The sequence below is a fragment of the Ornithorhynchus anatinus genome, chromosome 1, assembly GCF_004115215.2.
Source record: "Ornithorhynchus anatinus isolate Pmale09 chromosome 1, mOrnAna1.pri.v4, whole genome shotgun sequence".
NCBI classification, from domain to species: Eukaryota; Metazoa; Chordata; class Mammalia; order Monotremata; family Ornithorhynchidae; genus Ornithorhynchus; species Ornithorhynchus anatinus.
In genome coordinates this window covers 137,384,538-137,408,244 of record NC_041728.1, presented here as the reverse complement: position 1 = coordinate 137,408,244, position 23,707 = coordinate 137,384,538, and the positions used below count along the sequence as shown (strand labels likewise).

At 42.8% G+C, this 23,707-nt stretch overlaps 1 protein-coding gene and 1 non-coding gene across 3 annotated transcripts in view; both read left to right on the top strand.

Moving 5' to 3' along the window:
- PLD1 (phospholipase D1) overlaps positions 1–23,707 on the top strand; it is a 198,866-nt gene that overhangs the window by 59,015 nt on the left and 116,144 nt on the right. For both annotated transcript variants that reach the window (XM_029071635.2, XM_029071647.2), the window contains exons 4-9: positions 2,715–2,860; positions 3,019–3,127; positions 4,453–4,518; positions 12,885–12,943; positions 14,267–14,359; positions 17,047–17,199. In XM_029071635.2, coding sequence (XP_028927468.1) covers positions 2,715–2,860; positions 3,019–3,127; positions 4,453–4,518; positions 12,885–12,943; positions 14,267–14,359; positions 17,047–17,199 — 626 coding nt within the window. The remainder of the gene's footprint in view (positions 1–2,714; positions 2,861–3,018; positions 3,128–4,452; positions 4,519–12,884; positions 12,944–14,266; positions 14,360–17,046; positions 17,200–23,707) is intronic.
- Positions 1,671–1,807, top strand: LOC114817363. Its single transcript, XR_003765217.1, has one exon. It is a non-coding gene; the product is annotated as a small nucleolar RNA SNORA7 (small nucleolar RNA).

Genomic DNA, 23,707 nt, shown 5'->3' with positions numbered 1-23,707 from the left:
GTTAAATTGGGTGTAGGTAGAATGCAGTCAGTCAGTCTTAGTTGTACGATAGTCTCACAGTCTAAAGGGAAAGAAGAACGGGTATTTAATCCCAATTTTGCAGATGAGAAAACTGAGGCACAGAGAAGTTAAGTGACTTTCCCAAGGTCACGCGGGCAAGTGGGGGAGCCCCGATTAGAACTTAGGTCTCCTCACACTCAGTCCTCTGCTCTTTCCATTAGGTCGTGCTGCTTTTCGCATTCTGCATCCATTCTGCCTCACTCGGTATCTGATCTCTCCATCTTCTCTTTTTGGCCCTACTTTAGCTCTCTCCTGGATCAGTTCCCATGTTGTCATCCTGCCAACACAGTCTCTCCTTTCCTCCTTTTCTTTCCCCTTTTGTCCTTCTCTCTTATGCCCTCTCACCCCCATCACAACTAGTGCTACCTCACTGTACTCTTTATGATAATTTTCTTTTTGAAGGTTATTAGAGATATGGGAGTAAAGAGTTATTTACATTGTATAAAGACAATCATATCTGCATAGTTATGGTTCAGTAGAGGATTTTTTTGTTTACTGAATCAATCGATAGTATTTATTAGTACAATGCTCTGCACACAGTAAGCACTCAATAAATACAATTGAGTGAATTGAGTGCTTACTGTATACTAACAAATTGTTTATATCATATTGGGAAAGTAATAGAGTTGGTAGACACAGTCTACCAATAATAATGTTGGTATTTGTTAAGCGGTTACTATGTGCCAAGCACTGTTCTAAGCACTGGGGTAAATACAAAGTCATCAGGTTGTCCCACTTGGGGCTCACAGTCTTCATCCCCATTTCACAGATGAGGTAACTGAGGCATAGAGAAGTTAAGTGACTTCCCCAAGGTCACACAGCTGACAAGTGGCAGAGCCAGGATTAGAACCCATGACCTCTGACTCCCAAGCCCATGCTCTTTCCATTAAACCACATTGCTTCTCATTAAGCCACGCTGCTTCTCGCTTATAGTGTGAATTTTCTCAGTTCCCATTTTTTCTTTCCCATAGGTCCTTTGACTAACTCCTTTAGGTATATGATCCTGAACGATCCATTCAAAGAAATAACTAATCGAAGGAATTTTTTTTTCCCCCATATATTTTCACACAGCTTAATATTTCTGTAGATCAGTTTAAAGGGCTCAAAACAGGAAAAATTCCATTGTTAGGTTTTCCGTGCTATGAAAGTGTGAACTACAAGTACTAGAAGAGTTTGAGATTGAATTTTATTTCTTTTGCATCTTAAAAAGTGAACAAAAGGCTTAGAGTAATTGACAGTAAGTTTAAATGACATTAGGAATAAACAGTGGAGAAATTTAATCTATGACATGATTGACTTTCACACTAACTTGTAGGATCTGTGCTTAATTTCCAACATGAGCAGGCCTGAAATATTGGCTGTCTCTATGGTGTGGTCTTAATTGATTTTCTCAAAATGGGAAATATTAGTCGAAGGAACTAGCCGTAGGGTATATGTGCCTCTTGTCTCAGTGTCCCTAAATGTAAAGTGGGATTTATACTTGATCGGGAGGTTTTAGGAAATCTAACTTGAATAGATTTTTCAGATTAAAAATTGAAAGCTCCTTGAGAGGAGAGATCACGTCTACTAACTCCATTGAATTAGACTCTCCCAGGCACTTAGTACCCTCTCACCTCTCAGGGTCACACCTGGAGAGTTTCTAGTACTCTACCAGTCGCAACTATGAGAGGGAGAGTTAAGCAGAGGCCTTCCATTCCATTCCTAGTTAGGGCAGCGGCTAGTGAGTGGAAGGCAGTCTGCTACAAGTCAAAACTCTCCCATGCTGGGCAGCAGTGGCATGGGAAAGAGTCAAGGGTGGAGACTCAGGTTTACGGCGCAGTAGGAGGCATTGGTAAACCACTTCTGTATTTTTACCAAGAATACACTCTGGATATACTACCAGAGGATTGCAGATGGAGGTGGAGCATTCTGGGAGAGATGTGTCCATGGCGCCATTATGGGTCAGACACGACTCAACAGCATAAGACAAGAACAACAACAAGCACTTAGCACAGTCCTGTATATTCAGTAAGTGCTCATTAAATACTATCAGTCAGTGATATTTATTAAGAACTTCCCGTATGTAGAGCACTGTGCCAAGCCCTTGGGACAATACCGTACAACAGAATTGGTAGAGACATTTCCTCCTTTCAAGGATCTTACAGTCGAGAAGCGGGAAAAGATATTAAACTATAACTGATTGATTGGTTGATAAGTAATGCAATTTATAAGGAGGGGGAAATGAAGTGGGTGGAATATCGACCAGACTATCAGGTATCAGACCTTCTTTCTGACTTAAATCTTTGTTCCTGGGAAGCAAGTCTTAGCTTATTTATAGCCCTAAATTTGTGATATGTTAATGACACACCCACTGGACTGTAAGCTTGTTATGGCCAGGGAATGTCTCTGCTAATTCTCTTTTATTGTACTCTCCCAAATGCTTAGTGCAATACTCTACACATAGTAAGCACTCAATAAATTTGGATGATTGATTGATTCATTAATAATGAATTTGAGGTGAACATCATCAGAGATAAAATAGGTTTTTTTTTTAGACACTCACTTATTAGCTAGGTGCCCCTGTTCTTCATCGGTACGTGCTGAAGCATAATGTTCATAAGTGCTATGATGGTTTTCAGGATTAACTCAATACTGAAAACTTTCTATTACTTTAGGTACCTAGCGCGAATCTTTACACGATCGAGTTGACGCATGGGGAATTTACATGGCAAGTCAAAAGGAAATTTAAGCACTTTCAAGAATTTCACAGAGAACTGCTCAAATATAAAACTTTTATCCGAATTCCTATTCCCACCAAAAGGTAATTTGTTTTGTTTCACAGTAAATTTAAGAAGCAAGATTGTTGGAAGCTCTGTTGCATTTATTCTGGCTTCTTATAAGTGGATGACCCAATTGAAGAGTTGTGACAAAATATATTTTTAAATGCCGCTATTGGTGTGATTTCTGTTCAACTTTTAGGCACACAGTTAGAAGACAGAATGTCAAAGGAGAAGAACCCAGAGAAATGCCAAGCTTGCCCCAGACATCTGAAAACATGATCCGGGAAGAGCAGTTCTCTAGTAGAAGGGTATGTCTGTTTCATTATCCATCTTCCATTCTGCAACTCATTCTGAAAGCCATAAGCAGGCAAACTCTTTGGCATTGGGGCCTTCAGTGCCTTGCAAAATATTTTTTCCTTTTTAGTCTAGAATAAATAAACCTCTGTATGCAATTGAGTTTAGCTCTGACTCCTTATCCAAACTCGTTGAGGGCATGGAATGTGTCTGCTATATTGTTATATTGTACTCTCCCAAACATTTAGGACAGTGCTCTGCACTCAAATAGTGATTGACTGAGTGCCCTAATATGTTTTGGATTCCTCTAATAATAATGCTAATGGTAATAATTTTAGTTCTTGTTAAGCACTTACTATGGACCAGTTACTGCAGTGGGCACTAGGGTGGATATGAGCAAATCAGGTTGAACACAGTCTCTGTCCCACACTGGACTAACAATCTTAATCTGCATTTTACGGATGAGGTAACTGAGGCCCACAGAAGTGAAGTGACTTGACCAAGGTCACCCAGCAGACAAGTGTCAGAGCTGGGATTAGAACCCAGGTCTTTCTAACTCCTAGGCCTGTGCTCTATCCACTAGGCAATGCCACTTCCCTATGAACAGTATTATTAAAGGAGAGTGGCCCTGAGAGACACTCCTGAAATTTTGACTGCCCAGGTTGAGAGATAAGCGGTTCAGTCAGTCAGTCGATCAATGATATTTATTGAGCACAGACTGAATGAAGAAAGTACAATACAACAGTGTTAGTAGATGGAAACCCTGCCCACAAGGAGGTTACAGCCTAGAGGAGGACTTTATAGTCTACACTTAAAGGGTAAACAACTGAAGAGCAGGAAATTGATAAATAACATTCAATCAGTGGTATTTATTGCAAGCTTATGTGCAGAGCACTCTACTAAGTAACCTGTGAGAGTACAATACAAAAAAGTCGCTTTACATAATGCCTGACAAAAGCTCCGTCTTCTAATAGGGACAAATATGATGTAAAATGTAAATGAATAAGAGAATCCTAAAAAAATTATACCATTTTATTTTCAGCAAGGCACTTCATGCTTAGAAGGTGATGTTTTGGTTCGCTTCTTTTCTATTCTTTTCATTTCAAAATGTTGCTGTAGCCAGTATAGGCCAGTCTCTGTGTATGACTGTGACATAAGATGTTTGTCCTCTCCACACTGCATTCTTGTGAATGATTACAATCCTAATTTTGTGGTCTTGGGCTTCTGGCTGAAATGCGTAGCTGATGTGTAAAGCATGTGGTCTCGATTATAATAAAGTGTTTAGATTTTCCCATGGATTCCAAATGCCTTAATTTAACTTTTATGGTTTGCATTTCAGAAACAACTAGAAGATTACCTAGCCAAGCTACTAAAAATGCCCATGTATAGGAACTACCATGCAACAGTAAGTATTAGGCTGTGATTTGAATTCTGAGGTAACTTTTTTTTTAAATGTGGTAAAAGAGAATAAGTGTGTTCAGTTTCCCCTAATGCAGTTCCTAGGGAAGAGAGGCAGTGGTGGCAGAGAGAAGAGTAACAAAGCCATTTCGTTTTAGGCGGGCAATGTATCGGCCAACCCTGTTACATTGTATTCTTCCCAAGAGCTTAGTAAAGTGCTCTGCACCCATTAAGTACTCAAAAAATTCCATCGATTGATGGCAGAAGAAGAGTGTTCCTTGTTACTTCACAAATGGTAGCTACGAGCTATGTAGTGAGTTTGCCCTGACATAGCACCAAGTATTAATTAAACGCCTTCTATATATTAACTGCTGTACCAAGTTCAGAAAAAAAAAAAACTAATGAATCAGCTTTAAATGTAGTCCCTGCTCCCCAAGGAGCTCCCAATCTAAAAATGTTGTTGAGGAGGTGGGAGGTGGGCATTAAGGGTTGACAACAGGCAGGTCACATTATGGGCAGGGAGTGTGAAATATGTTGAATTGTACTCACCCAACCATCGTTTAGACTGTGAGCCCATTGTTGGGCAGGGATTGTCTCTATCTGTTGCCAGATTGTACAATCCAAGCTCTTAGTACAGTGCTCTGCACACAGTAAGCGCTCAAATACAATTGAATGAATCTAGGTGCAGTGATCTGCACATAGTAAGCACTCAGTAAATGCCATTGATTGATCATTGGCCTAATGAAAGCATAAAACAACATCCATGACGTGGACAAAGATGAATACAAATAGAACAATAGTTCGGTGTCTAGAGAAGCAGAGCTTTAGTTTTCTCACAATTCAGAATCCACATCACTGCGACTGGCTCCCTTTATTTATTTGTATTGATGTCTGTCTCCCTGAACCTGTCAACCCTGCTCCTCTGGACTGTTAAGCTTGTCAAGGACAGGGCATGTGTCTTTTTATTATTGTTTTGTACTCTCCCAAGTACTTAGTACAGTGCTCTGCACACAATAAGCACTCAGTAAATACTATTGAATGAATGAATGGTTAAAAAAGTCACAGCTGCCCAGCCACAGCAGAGGGGTGGATTGATGGGGGTGGGGAGGGGGAAGTTAGTGAAATCCTGGGCCCTGAGGATTTTCAGCTTCCTAGTGCTCTGAGTTGGGAAGCTCTGCATCCTGGATGGTGGTTTGGCAGAGAGCAGTGTGGGGGACAGACCACTTATCAAGGCATTGGTAAGAGACAGCTTCTATGCTGAAGCATGGCATAGTGGATAGAGCAATGGCCTGGGAGGCAGAAGGTCAGGGGTTCTAATCCGGGATCCACCACTTTCATTCATTCATTCATTCTATCATATTTATTGAGCACTTACTGTGTGCACAACACTGTACTAAGTGCTTGGGAAGTACAATTCAGCAACAAATAGAGACAGTCCCTGCCCACAATGGACTCACAGTCTAGAAGCCACGAGACAGACATCAGAACAAGCCAAAAGGCATCAGTTTCATCATTATAAATAAAAAGAATTATAGGTATATACACATCAGTAATAGAAATAAATAGAATTATAATTTTAAATATATACATATATACCCAAGTGCTGTGGGGAAGGGAGGGCAGTAGAGCAAAGGGAACCAGTTGGGATGATGGGGAAGGGAGGGGGAGAAGAGGAAAGGGGGAGCTTAGTTTGGGAAGGCCTCATGGAGGAAGTGAGCTTTCAGTAGGGTTTGGAAGCAGGGAAGTATGCTAGGTTGGTGGATTTGAGGAGGGAAGGCATTCCAGGCCAGAGGTAGGACGTAGGCCAAGGGTCGATGGTGGGACAAGCGAGAACAAGGTATTGTGAGGAGGTTAGCGACAGAGGAGCGGAGCACGCAGGCTGGGATGTACAAGAAGAGAAGGGAGGTGAGGTAAGAAGGGGCAAGGTGATGGAGCACTTTGAAGCCAATAGTGAGGAGTTTTTGCTTGATATGGAGGTAGATAGGCAGCCCTGCAGGTTTCTGGCAGGGAGACGATGACATTCCCAGAACATTTCTGTAGAAAGATAATCCGGGCAGCAGAAGGAAGTATAGGCTGAAGTGGGAAGAGACAGGAGGTTGGGAGATCAGAAAGAATGCTGATGCAGTAATCCAGTCAGGATAGGATGAATGATTGTACTAACGGTTTGGATGGAGAGGAAAGGGCGAATCTCGGCGATGTTGTGAAAGTGAGCTGGAAGGTTTTGGTGACGACTTGGATATGTGGGGTGGATGAGAGATCCAAGTCAAGGATGACACCGAAGTTGTGGGCTTGTGAGACGGGAAGGATGGTAGTGCCGTCCATAGTGACGGGAAAGTCAGGGAGAGGACAGGGTTTGGGAGGGTGGATAAGGAGCATAGTCTTGGACATGTTGAGTTTGAGGTGGTGGAATGACATCCAGGTGGGTTTGTCTGCTGTGTGACCTTGGGCAAATCATTTCACTTCTCTAGGCCTAAGTTACCTCATCTGTAAAAAGGGGATTGAGACTGTGAGTACCATGTGGGGCAGGGACTGTGTCCAACCCGATTTCCTTGTATCCATCCCAAGCCTTAGTACAGTGTCTGGCACATAATAAGTGCTTAAATGTCACCATTATTATTATTCTTAACAAGGTCCCAGCGGGCCTTCACGGGGTTCACAGCCTGAGCTGTCATAAAAGAAGCTGAGCGGGACTAGAGGATATCATACTTATAGGGAGAGAAGTGGCGTGGTAATGTGGTACAGTGCCCACCACCCTCACCAGTTGTTCCAGACATTTAACTCTCTCTTCAGGCCCTCTGCCCCGGTACAGTGCCCACCACCCTCACCAGTTGTTCCAGACATTTAACTCTCTCTTCAGGCCCTCTGCCCCTGCCCCCCATCCCTCACTGCCAACAATTTAACCATCTACTTTATCAAGAACATTTACAACATCAGGTGTGAACTCCCCCAAATCACCCTCCCTTTCCTCTATCCCCCCTCCTCTTGGCCCCCTCTTCAACTTTCTCATCATTCCCAACCTAAGTGCTCAAAAAATATGAATGAATGGATAAATAATGATAATAGTGGTGATGGCATTTGTTAAGCGTTTACTACATTTGTTAAGCGTTTACTATGTGCCAAGCACTGTTCTAAGCGCTGGGGGGGTACAAGGTAATCAGATTGTCCCACATGGGGCTCACAGTCTTAATCCCCATTTTACAGATGAAGTAACTGAGATCCAGAGAAGTTATGTGACTTGCCCAAGGTCACACAGCTGATAAGTGATGGAGCCGGAATTAGAACCCATGACCTCTGACTCCTAACCCTGTGCTCTTTCCACTAAGCCATGCTGCTTCTTTAAAAGCAGTGGCCTGGTAGTTAGAAGATCGGGGGTTCTAATCCTGGCTCCCCCACTTTTCTGCTGTGTGACCTTGGGCGAGTCACTTCTCTTCTCTGTGCCTTAGTTACCTCATCTCTAAAATGGGGATTGAGACTGTGAGCGCTGTGTAGCACAGGGACAGTGTCCAACCCAATTTGTTTGTATCCACCCCAGCACTCAGTACCCTGCCTGGCACATAGTAAACACTTAACAAATGCCATTATTATTATTATTATGATAGGTGCTCATTGAGTCTATGACTCTCCTGCTCACTTGCCCTCAGGCCATACCCAAGCCTAGACAATTTTACAGGCACACCTGGTCCTCCTTTGGGACTTGCGATTCCGACTTTGGGTGCTCAGCTGCAGGCTGCAGTCAGAAGGCTCTTCAGTGCAACCACACTAAGCGTAGATGCAATAAAATGTTCAGCGTGGCCTAGTGGCTAGAGCACGGGCCTGGGAGTCAGAAGGAACTGGGTTCCAAACCTGGCTCCACCACTCGTCTACTGGGTGACTTTGGGCAAGTCACTTTACTTCTATGAACCTCAGTTCTCTCATCTGTAAAATAGGAATTAAGACTGTGAGCCCCATGTGGGCTGTAGGCGGTGTCCATCTTGATTAGCTGATATCTGTCCAAGTGTGTAGTACAATGCGATTAGCTTGTATCTGCCCAAGTGCTTAGTACAGTGCCTGGTATATTGTAAGCACTTAACAAATACCATAAAAAAGATGGAGAAGCCTCATTTTTTTTTCCTCTGAGGAATAATACTAGTAGTTTCCAACTTAGAAAAGAGACCCTGAACCAGAAAATATTGCAGTCTTGTGGTAATTAAAATTAAAACCCTTTTATTATAATTGTCTATTGGATTAAATATTTTCTTCCATTGAAGTTACTCAGTTATTTTAAATTAAAAATGAATATAAAGCAGCGTGGCTCAGTGGAAATATCCTGGGATTTGGAGTTAGAGGTCATGGGTTCGAATCCCAGCTCTGCCACTGGTCTGCTGTGTGACTGTGGGCAAGTCACTTCATTTCTCTGGGCCTCAGTTCCCTCATCTGTAAAATGGTGATTAAGGCTGTGAGCCTAACATGGAACAACCTGATTATTCTGTATCTACCCCGGCGCTTAGAACAGTGCTCGGCACATAGCGCTTAACAAATACCAACATTATTATTATAAAGGTAATTGGAAATTGATCCAAAATGAGGAGCAAAAATTTTGTGGTTGCCTATTTCCAGTGCCTTTGAAATCACAAGACTATGTCAATATTTTATGGCTTTCAGTAAAGCTTTAATGACAAATGAAAATTAGCTGGAGAAAGAAACTAGTGGGGTGCAAACATAATTAAGTCTTTAAGTTTTCTTAGCAGAGGTTGAATCCGAGTCCTTTCCCCAAAGTCCAGAGGACAATTACCTATATCTCTGGGAACCACATAAAGCAATCACCATCCAACCCCTCTTGCTGCCAACTTTGGCCTGCTCCTGGGGTAGAATAATTCTCCAGAAACAGCAGCAGCAGTAAGTTCTCCTTCCTGCCATTGCTCCGCCTCAATATGCCTCTCTGTTTCAGTGAAGAGATGATGGGAAGAGGGAGGATGTTGACAAGGATCATCACCAAGCTCCAGCTACTCCTCTGAATGGCACCGATGATTTTCTCTCTTAACCACTCTAGAGTCCTTTGAAGCTCCCTGTGGGCAAGAATCATGTCTATTAACTCTGGTGTATTTTCTTTCCCTAGTGCTTAGTACAGTGTTCTCCCCACAGTAAGTGCTCAGTAAATACAACTGATAAATTGACCGCTTGATTGACCTTATACTCTGAGAAAGAAGGAAAAAGCCAATACCTTCTTAGCACTGAGTTAACTCCAAATAGACAACCAGCTATTCTCAGACGTGAGGCAGAATCAGAGTCATTGTTTATTGAATAATTTTCCATTTATTTTGATGCTTTGGCTTAACTCTATGTATTTAGCCTGGCATGAATAACAAAGTTAAATGGCTGTTTTAGGTGTCTCAGGTCAGATTGAGAATGGTTTACGGTTCCTAAATTGTTGTATTTGATTATTTTTGATTCATAAAATGTTTCCAGATCATCATCATCATTATTATCATTTTACTTGTTAAGCACTTACTATGTGCCAAGCCCTGTTCTAAGCATTGAGGTAGAGACAAGTCAATCAAGATAGACACAACCCCTGCCCCACATGGGGCTAACAGTCTAAGTAGGAGGGAGTAGGGTTGACTCCCCATTTGTAGAGTTGAGATAACTGAGGAACAGTTACTTAACTTCCACAAGATCACACAGACATGTGGCAGAACCAGAATTAAACCCAGGTCCTCTGACTCCCAGGTCCTTGCTTTTTCCACTATTCTCCCTAATTTTTAGCCACATTAATAGGCCTTCCCAGACTAAGCCCCCCTTTTCCTCTCTTTCCCCTCCCCTCCCCATTGCCCCGACCCACTCCCTTTGCTCTACCCACCCCCCCCCGGCCCCACAGCACTTATGTATATATGTACATATTTATAATTATAATTCTTTTCAGTTTTTCTAATGATGTGTATATATCTATAATTCTGTTTATTTCTAATGATGCTACTGATGCCTGCTTGTTTTGATGTCTCTCTCCCCCCTTCTAGACTGTGACCCCGTTGTGGCAGAAATTGTCTCTAACTGTTGCTGAATTGTACTCCCAAAGCAATTAGTACAGTGCTCTGCACACAGTAAGAGCTCAATAAATACGATTGATTGAATGATTGAATGAACTTCTGAGTTTCAAATACACTTCACATATTTTTGTTTGACAAGGGAATCTGCTTTAGGGCTTAAAATTCTCTTAGTGCCCAAATGAAAGGGAAAGGATTTTCCCCTACCAACACTTTAAAGGCCGTTTAGAAAGTTTTCTAAAAGTGTAAACTATTCAACTGATAAAGGAAGATGAAGGTGTAAAGTATAGAATGCATTCTTCCTAAGTGATGCTCTTCCTACAAAATAATGTTTAATTTGAAAATAAACACAAACATATTCTGAATACCACAATCAGTTTATGTCAGTACACTTTAACTTTGTAAGCTGTGTTGAATTACCTGTGCCTGGTCTCCAGCTGTGAGTTGAGGGAAACTCTGAAAATTGATTATGAAAAGGAAATCACAGAATTATTACTTTAAAATAGTTGTGATATTTGAAGTATTAAATGAATCCATTTTTATTTTGCAAGCTTTTTGAATAGCAGACCTATATTCATTATTTTTAGAAATTTGTTTCTCTTTATTGTTATGTGCAGGTAGGCTTTCCCCTGCAGCTTTTAACCTGCCATTTTTTCTTTTATCATCATGAATTATTTTTCATTCCCTCTTCCTTTCCACTATTTACTGCTCTGTCTCAAAACAGTGTCTTCAAAAATAGTCTTGTCTTATGTTGTCGACCCATAACAATGCCGTGTACACATCTCTCCCAGAACATCCCACCTCCATCTGCAATCGTTTTGGTAGGGGATCCATATATAGTAGTTTAGTGGATTAATCAGCAGATTGTGCAACTTCATGTACTCTGCTTTATTTGCAGCTCCTTCCACTTCTTCCGCTGTATAATAGAGATAACAGCAGGTCTCTTTTAAAGAAATATATCAAAATGGATAGTTCTGCAGTTCTTCCCAAAACAACTAAAGGAAGGAAGAGAGAGTAGAGGAAATGAGGGCTTAAATCAGGGAAGTCCTCTTGGAGGACGTGTGATTTTAATAAGGTTCTAAAGGTGGGGAGAGTGTTCATCTGTTGGGTACGAATGGGGAGGGGGTTCCAGTCCAGAAATAAGATGTGGGAGAAGGACCAGCGCCAAGATAGGCGAGATCGAGGTACAACGATAAGGTTGGCATTAGAGGATTGGAATGTGCGGGCTGGATTGTAATAGGAAATCAGTGAGATAAGATAGGAGGGGACAAGGGGATTGAGTGATTTTAAGCCAGTGGTAAGGAGTTTCTGTTTGGTATTCCTGACCCTTTCCTGCCAGAGAGGGTAATGGGAGATGGGTTCTACCTGTGACTTCTTAAGGTCTGGCACAATTTGGAAATTCACAGAGGAAGCTCTTTGTAATTTTTTTGCAGTTATTTTTATACACGGTTATTTCTGAAGTTTTTTAGAACATAAACTTTTTTTCTAACTTCTCATTCTCAATAAGAGGAATATTAGTAGCATTGGAATGTCCAGGGGTCAGAACAGTAAGAGCCCACTGAGAAGCAGGATTCCTGATCTCCACTTCCTTCTGAAACATGGCCTTTTTTTAAAAAAAAAATAGGCAGTTTAAGAGAATTCATAAGAAAAGGTCTTTGATGCAGTGAATTCATTGCCCTAAAGACATGCTCTGGCATATGAAGTGGTATCATTAGGAACCTGATAATTATGACTCTCATTATTCAATTATCAGAATTTTTTTCCATTTTTTTCCCAATTGAATTGATTCCTCCTCTTTTTCCCAAATAAATGATATTTACATAAGCAAAATGGAAAATGCTGCAGTGTAAGGAACAGACCCACTCCTGAGTGTTTTTTGTGCTAATCAAATAGGTAAAATTACCCATGAATTCCAGCCATTAAGTCTTTTCAGTAAAAGGCCTGAATGAAATACTGTAAATTCTTATTTTGTAAGCTATAATTTACTTTAAGGAATTAGGAAAGTGAAAATGATGACTTTTAGGGATCTACCTTTCTACCCAAGATGATTTGAAAATTAAAGTTCAGTCATGTGTGTGACTCTAAATCTATAAATAAACTCTGGCAGTGTTGCAATAATTGGTACAAAAACTTGGGGTGTACTACTTTCATGACTTGCTATAAAAAGTTTGAAAATAAACTTAGGTTTTTTTTGTCTTCATTACAATAAGCAGTTTTTATTTTCAAAAGAACCGTGCAATGAAGTTACATCTAATTTATTTTCCTCTTCTGGTAAAACTGTCATTTTTACTGTTAAAATGCTTTCACCCATTTTCTCAGTTTTGTGAGTGGCAAACTTGTGACTGTTTTTCAGACAGAATTCCTTGATGTAAGCCAGTTGTCTTTCATCCGTGATCTGGGTCCTAAGGGCATGTAAGTTCGTATTTCTGTCTTTTAATTTGCCAAATCAGCGTTGGAGTAAATTATTGAAAAGTTGATGAGCAGTCAAATATTTTTGAGCTAATGTGTAAAGGGATTGGAACATACTCTTGCTTTCCAGATGTCTGTATGTTTTTTTCTTAGCAAATGGACAAAGCTGTAAAAAATTATTAAAAGAGAAATAGCACTTCTCACAGCATAAATAGTGACGAGTACTCTATCCCTAGCAAAATGTACTGGCAACTCATATTCCCTTCATTCTGAGAATGCATTATGCACAATTTTTACAAGTAAAGATCCCATGGGGACTAGGCTGGATTGAAATTAAAGTTGCTTTTTCTTACTGTTGCATTACCAATGCAAACAGCTAATAAAAAACATCTTATTTTGACAACCGTTGCCATAGACCATGTTATAGTTTCTCTTGGGCCTGCATTTAAGTACTGTTCACAAATTATCTTATATACACGCATGTAGCAAGTCAGCTAGCAGTTTGAAAATTCTCCTGTATTGTTTTCTCTTTTGTGGCATGAAGAGTGATATGCACTGAACCATAAACCTAATGGATACTTTATAGATTTTCTTATTTTCATTTCTAACTTCTGTTTAGCCACCAATACTGCAGTTTTTCAACACTGGTTGCTGGACGATGGATGCTGGTTCCATCTTTGACTAGTTAGTGAAGTAGTTCGGCGTAGTGGATAGAGTATAGGCCTGGGAGTCAGAAGGTCATGGGTTCTAATCCCGGCTCTGCCACTTGTATGCTATGTGAGATTGGGAGAATGAGTCACTTCATTTCTCCGGGCCTCAGCTACCTCATCTCTAAAATGGGATTAAGAGCGTGAGCCCCATGTGGGACTTGGACTGTGTCCAACCCGACTTGCATCCACCCCAGCACTTAGAACAGTGCCTGGCACATACTAAGTGCTTAACAAATACCATAATTATTATTATTATTATTATTATCATTATTATTATTAGTACTTCTTCTGTTTGGTTGGTCCGGACCAGCATTGGGTCCATAAGAGCTAACTGAGAGGATATGAAAAATATTGTTTGAAGATGGTCAGAGTCTGTAGCTGATTACCACAAGAGAAATCTGTTTTATAAGTGCAACCCATTTCACCTCTAAAATATACCTGTCCTCACTCAGTTTACTGGAAAGTATACAGCTTGCTATTGGATGAAGTAGGGGACAGCGGAGGTTGGACATGTAAAAGTGAAACACAAAATGGAGGTCTGGGACAAATCTCTTAGACGCAACTAAGGGTGAAGTAAATCAATCCATGCAATTGATCAACTTGAAATTTCTTTCAGAGAGGGTATGATCATGAAAAGATCTGGGGGACACAGAATCCCGGGTTTGAGCTGCTGTGGACAAGGAAGCTCCTGTTATCGCTGGTCCAAACGGTAAGATTCATTCAGTCGTGTTTATTGAGCGCTTACTGTGTTCAAAGCATTGCAGTAAAAGCTTAAATTAATATTATTTAGGAACTTTAAAGGCAATGTTCCAAACTGTTTTTAGTTCTTAATTTTAGGAAAGTGAAATAATATACTAAATTTTCAATTTATGGGCCAGTACTACATTATAGACTGCAGAAACAAAATTTTGTTTTTGGTAAGGCCTACCACCCTCATAGATGGATTTGTTAACTAGGATTGAGTGTTAAATACTAAATGGCCAGTTCAAATGGAATTTCATTTAGTAGAGCTTTTGAGCACCAATTTTTCCTAGGACTGTTGGGAAAGAGCTTTAAAATTATGGGTGTTTTTTAAGTTTTAAGTTTTTGGAAATCATAATCTTTAAAAACAATATCATTTTTTGAGCTCTTATTTCTAAAATCAACATTGAATTGACATTCTCTTTTTTTAAAATCAAACATCAATCCTATTTATTGTTTACTGTGTACAGAGCCCAGTGCGAGGCACTTAGGAGAATACAACATTACAGAGTTAGACATGTTCCCTGCCCACCCCGAACTTAGTCTAAAGAGGGAGACAGACATCAATATAAATAAATAAATTACAGAGAGGTGCGTAAGTGCTGTGGGGCTGAAGGAGGAGTGAATAAAGGGTGAAAATCCAAGTTCAAGGGAGATGCAGAAAGCAGTGTGGTCCAGTGGTTAGACCACGGGCCGGGAAGTCAAAAGAACCTGGGTTCTAATCCTGGTTCCTCCACTTCTCTACTGTGTGACCTTGAGCAAGTCACTTCACTAGTCTGTGCCTCAGTTACCACATATGTAAAATGGGGATTGAGACTGTGAGCCCCACATGGAACAGGGACTGTATCCAACCAGATTTGCCTGTTAAAACGCAGAGTTCAGGACAGTGCCTGGCACATAGTATGCGTTTAACAGAGACCACAAGTATTATCATTGATCTCCTCGAGTTTTTCTGCCAAGGTGCGGCTCCTGCTGGCCTAGTGAAGCAGCTCCCTGGACTGCTGCCATCATGAATGTCCCTGTGGCTGGGAATCTCATGAGGATAGTGATGCGATCTAAAACTACCATTTACATGGTGACCGTGCTAATTGCTCTCCCAGTTCCACAGCATTAGATTAGGGGGTGCTCACTGAAAGTCAAAGGTGGTAAATTCAAAACAAAAGGAAACCCTTTTCCATATGGCATGTAGATTTTGTTAGAACCAGAAGCTTTGTGGGAAAGATGCCAATTATAAGTGTAGCAGTCTGCGATTCTCAATCAAAAACGGTATAACCTGGACATGGGAACAGAGATAACTTAATAGTTACGGTATCTGTTAGGCGCTTAGATGTTCCTGACGATTTTCTAAGCGCTGGAGTAGATAGAAGATAATCAGGTTAGACATAGTCCCTGTCTCACAGAGGGCACACAGTCTTAATCCTCATTTTACAGATGAGGGCACTGAGGCAGAGAAAAGTGAAGTGACTTGCGCAAAGTCATCCAGCAGACAAGTGGCAGAGCCAGGATTAGAGACTTCCAGGCCCAAGCTCTATCCACGAGACCACACTGCCGCACTTCATCTTATGAGACCAAACTAGGCCTCATTTTGTTCCATGGCCACAGACTGTGCCCAGGCCACATGTGCTGTCTCAAAATGCTGTTGACTACAGGGGGCACTGGGTGAGAAGGTGTGGATGGCTCAGTGTAACCCATCACTGCTACTTAAGAACAACTCAGGCACATGTTCTACCGATGGTGGTGTAACCCTTATCGTACCCCAAAAAGGAAGACCCCCCGACACAATTTGGCAGACTCAAGATAATGGTTAACTAAAGAAGAATCATAGCCATCTGGTGGTCTGCCTTGAATATCTGAGCAGCCCTATTTACCACTACTTTAAAAACAAACTTTTAGAATTGTTTTCACAAGATTCCAGGGGAAACAAGCCTCGATATGCACTTTTCATATTATGTGTAAAAAATGCCAAGAAGTCAAAGTAAAGGAGGGTATTATTCCTTGGTACTATGTCCATTCCTCCTCAAAATGCACCACAATTTAAATGGAAAACAAGAGTTTATCTCTATTTCATTCATTTATTCATTTGTAGTTACTGAGCGCTTACTGTGTGCAGAACACTCTACTAAGCACTTAGGACAATCTTGTCTCGTCTTATGCCGTCGAGTTGTTTCCGACCCATAGCAACATCGTGGACATGTCTCTCCCAGAATGCCCCACTCTCCATCTGCAATTGTTTCAGTAGTGTATCCATAGATTTTTCTTGGTAAAAATACAGAAGTGGTTTACCAGTGCCTCCTTCCATGCAGTAAACTTGAGTCTCTGCCCTCGGCTCTCTACTGTGCCGCTGCTGCCCAGCACGGGGGAGTTTTGACTGGTAGCAGATTGCCTTCCACTCGCTAGCCTCTGACCAAACTAGAAATGAAGTGGAATGGGTAGGCGCGAGCTTGACTCTCCCTCTCATAACCAAGACTGGTAGAGTACTGGAAACTCCCAGGTGTGACTGAGAGGGGGTTTAGGAAAGTACAATATAACAAATCTCTCCTTGGATCAGTGGTTCATATCCTCTGATTCTTTAAAACAGTGGCTGAAATGTTTGAAAAATGTTGTAGTTTTGTCATGAGTCATTTGAATTTAAAAATATTTTACTTACCTTTACAGGTGGTTAATTGTGAAAGACTCTTTCTTGTTCTACATGAAGCCCGACTGTGGTGCCATTGCCTTTGTCCTTCTAGTAGATAAAGAATTCAGGATTACGATGGGGAGGAAGGAAACAGAGACCAAGTATGGAATCCGGATCGATAATCTCTCTAGGTAAGAAGTTTGAATTTTATTAAATATTTTGAAGATATTTCAAGCATTTATGGATTGTGAAGTACTATGTGGGCATCAGTAGTTTTGAATTTCAGTGAACCAAGAAGAATATTTCAATAACTAATTTTCATTCAATCGTATTTATCGAGCACTTACTGTGAGCAGAGCACTGTTGTAAGCACTTGGAATATACAATTCGGCAACAGATGGAGACAATTGCTGCCCAACAACGGGCTCATAGTCTAAAAGGGAGAGGCAGACAGCAAAACAAAACAAGTAGTCAGGCAGTTTTCTCACTTAAACTATATTATCCATTTGTTACAACAAAAAAGCATTGTAGCTCACATCATTTTAAATAACTAATTATTTAAACCTGTGTGTCTGTTATTCCCCAGCCTTTTAGGTTAGAAGATACCCTGTAGGCCAGAGGGTGTTTGGTATCCTGGACTCTTTCCGCAGTACTTCACATTATTATCATCATCATCATCATCATTATTTTATGTCTAGTATTCATTAAGTGTTGCAATATGCAGTAGGATGAATACAAAATCATCAATTACATAGAGTCCCCATTTTAAGAGGGTTACCATGGTTTGTGTATTATAAGCCCTCAACAAATGCCATAAGTCAATAACACTAAACTAAAATTGATTATGAATGTTGTTTTTTTAGTGCATGTCACTAAATTGCATATCTGTCAAATGCTGTTTCCATTGTCCTTTGCAAATTGTGTATTGGAAAATGGAAATAGCCTTGAAATTTAGGGTCACAGAAGTGGCCACTGATGAGGAGGAATTTGGGACTGGCTACTGTTTTGGGCTACCCCATTCAGCATCTCCAAACTAGTGTCCCTTGTTCTCCTGAAAATACAGGAGGAATTTGGGAGCTGCTTTATGGCTTAATGGGGCTATCAACTTTCTGGCAAAGTCTGACGGGCAGATTCCAAGCTAACTATAATGATCCAGGAGCTGAGCAGTCTTGGCCAGCTGGGCTCCTCCCCCATTCCTGGGCCCCCCAGAACATCCCTCCCTTGCCACACACTCCCCCAAATTCCAAAAGACCAAGCTGGAGCCTGAGGCCACTCCAATTTTGATCTTATCACAGAGTATTGGAAGAACCTGAGAGAATCTTCCAACTCTGGAATTTTCAGGGAGTTGATATCCATTTGGAAGAGTTTCCTGTGCATATGAGTTTCCAGGGGAAGCAGTGTGGCCTTGTAGAAAGATCACGGCCCTGAGAGTCAGGTGACCTGGGTTCTAATCCCAGTTCTGTCAATTTCTTGCTGTGTGACCTTGGGCAAGTCACTTAACTATTCTATACCTCAGTTTCCTCAGTGGTAAAATGGGGAGTCAATACCTGTCCTCCCTCCTACTTAGACTGTGAGTCCCTTGCGGGACAAGGACAGTAGCTGATCTAACTAACCTGTGCCTATCCCAGTGCTAGGAACAGTTTTTGACACAATAATAATAATTGTGGTATTTGTTAAGCACTTACTATGTGCCAGGCACCATACTAAGCCCTGGCGTAGATACAGATTACGGGTCTGGGAGTCAGCAGGACCTGAATTCTAATCCCAGCTCCTCCACCTGTCTATGTGACCTTGGGCAAATCACTTAACTTCTTTGGGGCTAAGTTAAAATGGGGATTAATTCACTTGTATTTATTGAGTGCTTACTGAGGGCAATATGAGCCCCCCGTGGGACGGGGATTATGTCCAACCTGATTAACTTGTACCTACCCCAGTTTTTAGAACAGTGTTTGGCACATAGTTAGCACTTAACCAGTACCATCATTATTATTATTATTAGACAAATCGAGTTGGACATTGTTCCTGCCCCACATGGGACTCAGAGTCTTAATCCCCATCTGATAGATCAGTTAACTGAAGCTCAGAGAATTGAAATGACCCTCCCAAGGTGACCTAGCAGACAAGTGGCAGAACTGCATTCAGAACCCAGGACCTTCTGATTCCCAGGCCTGTGCTCTATCCACTAGGCCGTGCTGCTTCTCATACATTTAACACATGCCATAAAAAACAAACACCGTAAAAGAGAGTGGATTTGGATACCTGAGGACATCCTGGAACTTCCTGCATGAGTCCTCCAGACACAAGCTCCTGAGAGGGACAAGAATCAGCTCGTTATGGGCAGGGAATGTGTCTATTTACTGTTTTATTGTACTCTCCCAAGTGTTTAGTACAGTGCTGTGCAAGCAGTAAGTGCTCAATAAATATGAATGAGTGAATGAATGAACTTTGGGTTCACATCAGGTGACGGGCCACCGAACCCCACTCTATCACACCACTGTCCGGGGTTTCTGAAATACATCATTTCTAAATTCTCAACACCCATCTCTGAAGGAGTCCTCTCAAAAAATCCAAAAAATCATGAGATAATTTCCAGCGACAGTTATTTTCACTTGCATCTCATGGAGAAATGCTCTTCCTAGAGATTGACAGTTACCGTAATAGGCCTTGATCAAAATGTTGCTGTCTTTTAATGCTGTTTTTGAAAATTCTGTTAATAATTTGTAAGTTGTTTTAAACCTAGAGTTTTAATGAGGAAAAAAAGCTTCCAATTTGGAACTTCTGAAATGTAAAACCCCTCCACCTGCGCCTCGGACCCCATTCCCTCTCACCTTATTAAAACCATTGCCCCTGCCCTCCTCCCTTCCTTAACTTCTATTTTTAACCGCTCAATCTCCAATGGCTCCTTCCCTGCTGCCTTCAAACATGCCCACGTCTCCCCCATCCTAGAAAAACCCGCTCTCGACCCCACTTCCCCGTCCACTTATCGCCCGATCTCCCTACTACCCTTCCTTTCCAAAATCCTAGAACAAGTCATCTACAATCGATGCTTAGAATTCCTTAACTCCCATTCTCTCCTAGACCCCCTCCAATCTGGCTTCCGTCCCCTCCGCTCTATCGAGACTGCTCTCTCTAAGGTCTCCCATGACCTCCTTCTTGCCAAATCCAATGGCTCGTACTCCATTCCAATCCTCCTTGACCTCTCTGCTGCCTTTGACACTGTCGACCATCCCCTCCTCCTCCATCCCTTATCTCACCTTGGCTTCACGGACTCCGTCCTCTCCCGGTTCTCCTCTTACCTCTCTGGCCGGTCAATCTCGGTCTCCTTCGCTGGTGCCTCCTCCCCCTCCCATCCTTTAACTGTTGGAGTTCTTCAAAGGTCAGTTCTTGGCCCTCTTCTGTTCTCCATTTACACTCACTCCCTCGGTGAACTCATTCGCTCTCACGGCTTCGACTACCATCTCTACGCAGATGTCACACAGATCTACATCTCCTCCCCTGTCCTCTCCCCCTCCCTTCAGGCTCGCATCTCCTCCTGCCTCCGGGACGTCTCCACCTGGATGTGGCCCGCCACCTAAAACTCAACATGAGCAAGACTGAGCTCCTTATCTTCCCTCCCAAACCCGGTCCTCTCCCAGACTTCCCTATCACCGTGGATGGCACGTCCATCCTTCCCGTCTCTCGGGCCCGCACTCTCGGTGTCATCCTTGACTCGTCTCTCTCGTTCACCCCACACATCCTATCCGTTACCGAGACCTGCCGGTTTCACCTTTACAATATCGCCAAGATCCGCCCTTTCCTCTCCACCCAGACGGCTACCTTACTGTTACGGGCTCTCGTTATATCCCGGCTAGACTACTGTGTCAGCCTTCTCTCTGACCCTCCCTTCCTCCTCTCTCGCCCCGCTCCAGTCTATTCTTCATTCCGCTGCCCGGCTCATCTTCCTGCAGAAACGATCTGGGCATGTCACTCCCCTTCTTAAACAACTCCAGTGGTTGCCTATCAAGCTCCGCTCCAAACAAAAACTCCTCACTCTAGGCTTCAAGGCTCTCCATCACCTTGCCCCTTCCTACCTCTCCTCCCTTCTCTCTTTCTACCGCCCATCCCGCACGGTCCGCTCCTCCGCCGCCCACCTCCTCACCGTCCCTCAGTCTTGCCTATCCCGCCGTCGACCCCTGGGCCACGTCCTCCCGCGGTCCTGGAACGCCCTCCCTCCTCACCTCCGCCAAACTGATTCTCTTCCCCTCTTCAAAACCCTACTTAAAACTCACCTCCTACAAGAGGCCTTCCCAGACTGAGCTCCTCTTCTCCCTCTACTCCCTCTACCACCCCCCCTTTACCTCTCCGCAGCTAAACCCTCTTTTCCCCCTTTCCCTCTGCTCCTCCACCTCTCCCTTCCCATCCCCACAGCACTGTACTCGTCCGCTCAACTGTATATATTTCCATTACCCTATTTATTTTGTTAATGAATTGTACATTGCCTTGATTCTATTTAGTTGCCATTGTTTTTACGAGATGTTCTTCCCCTCGACTCTATTTATTGCCATTGTTCTCGTCTGTCCGTCTCCCCCGATTAGACTGTAAGCCCGTCAAACGGCAGGGACTGTCTCTATCTGTTGCCGACTTGTTCATTCCAAGCACTTAGTGCAGTGCTCTGCACATAGTAAGCGCTCAATAAATACTATTGAATGAATGAATGAAAAGTGTGTTTTTGGAGAGATTTTCAGTGTGAATGATATCAGTTTGTTAATGAGTAATATTTATTGAAGACCTACTGTAGTAATGATTATTCTAAACACTTTACAAAGCACTGGGTAGATACAAGATCGTCAGGTTGTATACAGTTCTAGTCTCAAATTGGGGTCACATTCTAAGTAGGAGGGAGAACAGTTATTGAATCCCCATTTTACAGATGAGGAAACTGAGGCACGGAGATGTTAAATGACTTGCCCAAAGTCACACAACAGGCAAGTGGCAGAGCTGGGAGTGGCAGAGCTGGGATCAGATCCCAGCTTCCTTACCTCTGGGGTCAGGCTAGTTCCATTGGGCTACTGTGTGCATAGCATTAAACTAAGTAATAATAATAATAATGTTGGTACTTGTTAAGCACTTACTATGTGCAGAGCACTGTTCTAAGCACAGGGGGAGATACAGGGTAATCAGGTTGTTCCACGTGAGGCTCATAGTCTTAATCCCCATTTTGCAGATGAGGTCACTGAGGCACAGAGGAGTGAAGTGACTTGCCCACAGTCACACAGCTGACGAGTGGTGGAGCTATGATTCAAACTCATGACCTGTAACTCCCAAGCCCAGGCTCTTTCCACTGAGCCATGCTGCTTCTTTAAACTAAACTAAATGCTTGGGCGAGTACAAATGAAAGTAGACATCATCTCTGCCCTCAAAGAGTTTACAATATAATGGGAGAGACATTCGGTAAAATAAATGAGTAAAATAAGAAAAAATAGGACTTTAATGTGCTTAATCTTTAGGAATTATCATTCTGAACATTAACAGTTCTCAAAAGCATAGAGGCTTTAATCTGAAGGTTACATCATTTCTTTAAATGTTTTCATTTATAAATGAGTTTAGGGCCTTGGAACCATTCTAAACCCCTCCAATCTGGCTTCCGTCCCCTCCACTCTACCGAGACTGCTCTCTCTAAGGTCACCCATGACCTCCTTCTTGCCAAATCCAATGGCTCCTACTCCATTCTGATCCTCCTTGACCTCTCTGCTGCCTTTGACACTGTCGACCATCCCCTCCTCCTCCATACCTTATCTCACCTTGGCTTCACGACTCTGTCCTCTCCCGGTTCTCCTCTTACCTCTCTGGCCGGTCATTCTCGGTCTCCTTCGCCGGAGCCTCCTCCCCCTCCCATCCTTTAACTGTTGGAGTTCCTCAAGGGTCAGTTCTTGGCCCTCTTCTGTTCTCCATTTACACTCACTCCCTCGGTGAACTCATTCGCTCTCACGGCTTTGACTACCATCTCTACGCAGACGACACGCAGATCTACATCTCCGCCCCTGTCCTCTCCCCCTCCCTTAAGGCTCGCATCTCCTCCTGCCTCCGGGACGTCTCCACCTGGATGTCGGCCCGCCACCTAAAACTCAACATGAGCAAGACTGAGCTCCTCATCTTCCCTCCCAAACCCGGTCCTCTCCCAGACTTCTCTATCACCGTTGATGGCACGACCGTCCTTCCCATCTCTCGGGCCCGCAATCTCGGTGTCATCCTTGACTCGTCTCTCTCGTTCACCCTACACATCCTATCCGTTACCGAGACCTGCCAGTTTCACCTCTACAATATCGCCAAGATCCGCCCTTTCCTCTCCACTCAAACGGCTACCTTACTGTTACGGGCTCTCGTTATATCCCGGCTAGACTACTGTGTCAGCCTTCTCTCTGACCTCCCTTCCTCCTCTCTCGCCCCGCTCCACTCTTTTCTTCACTCCGCTGCCCGGCTCATCTTCCTGCAGAAACGATCTGGGCATGTCACTCCCCTTCTTAAACAACTCCAGTGGTTGCCTATCAACCTCCGCTCCAAACAAAAACTCCTCACTCTAGGCTTCAAGGCTCTCCATCACCTTGCCCCTTCCTACCTTTCCTCCCTTCTCTCTACCGCCCACCCCGCACGCTCCGCTCCTCTGCCGCCCACCTCCTCACCGTCCCTCGGTCTCGCCCATCCCGCCGTCGACCCCTGGGT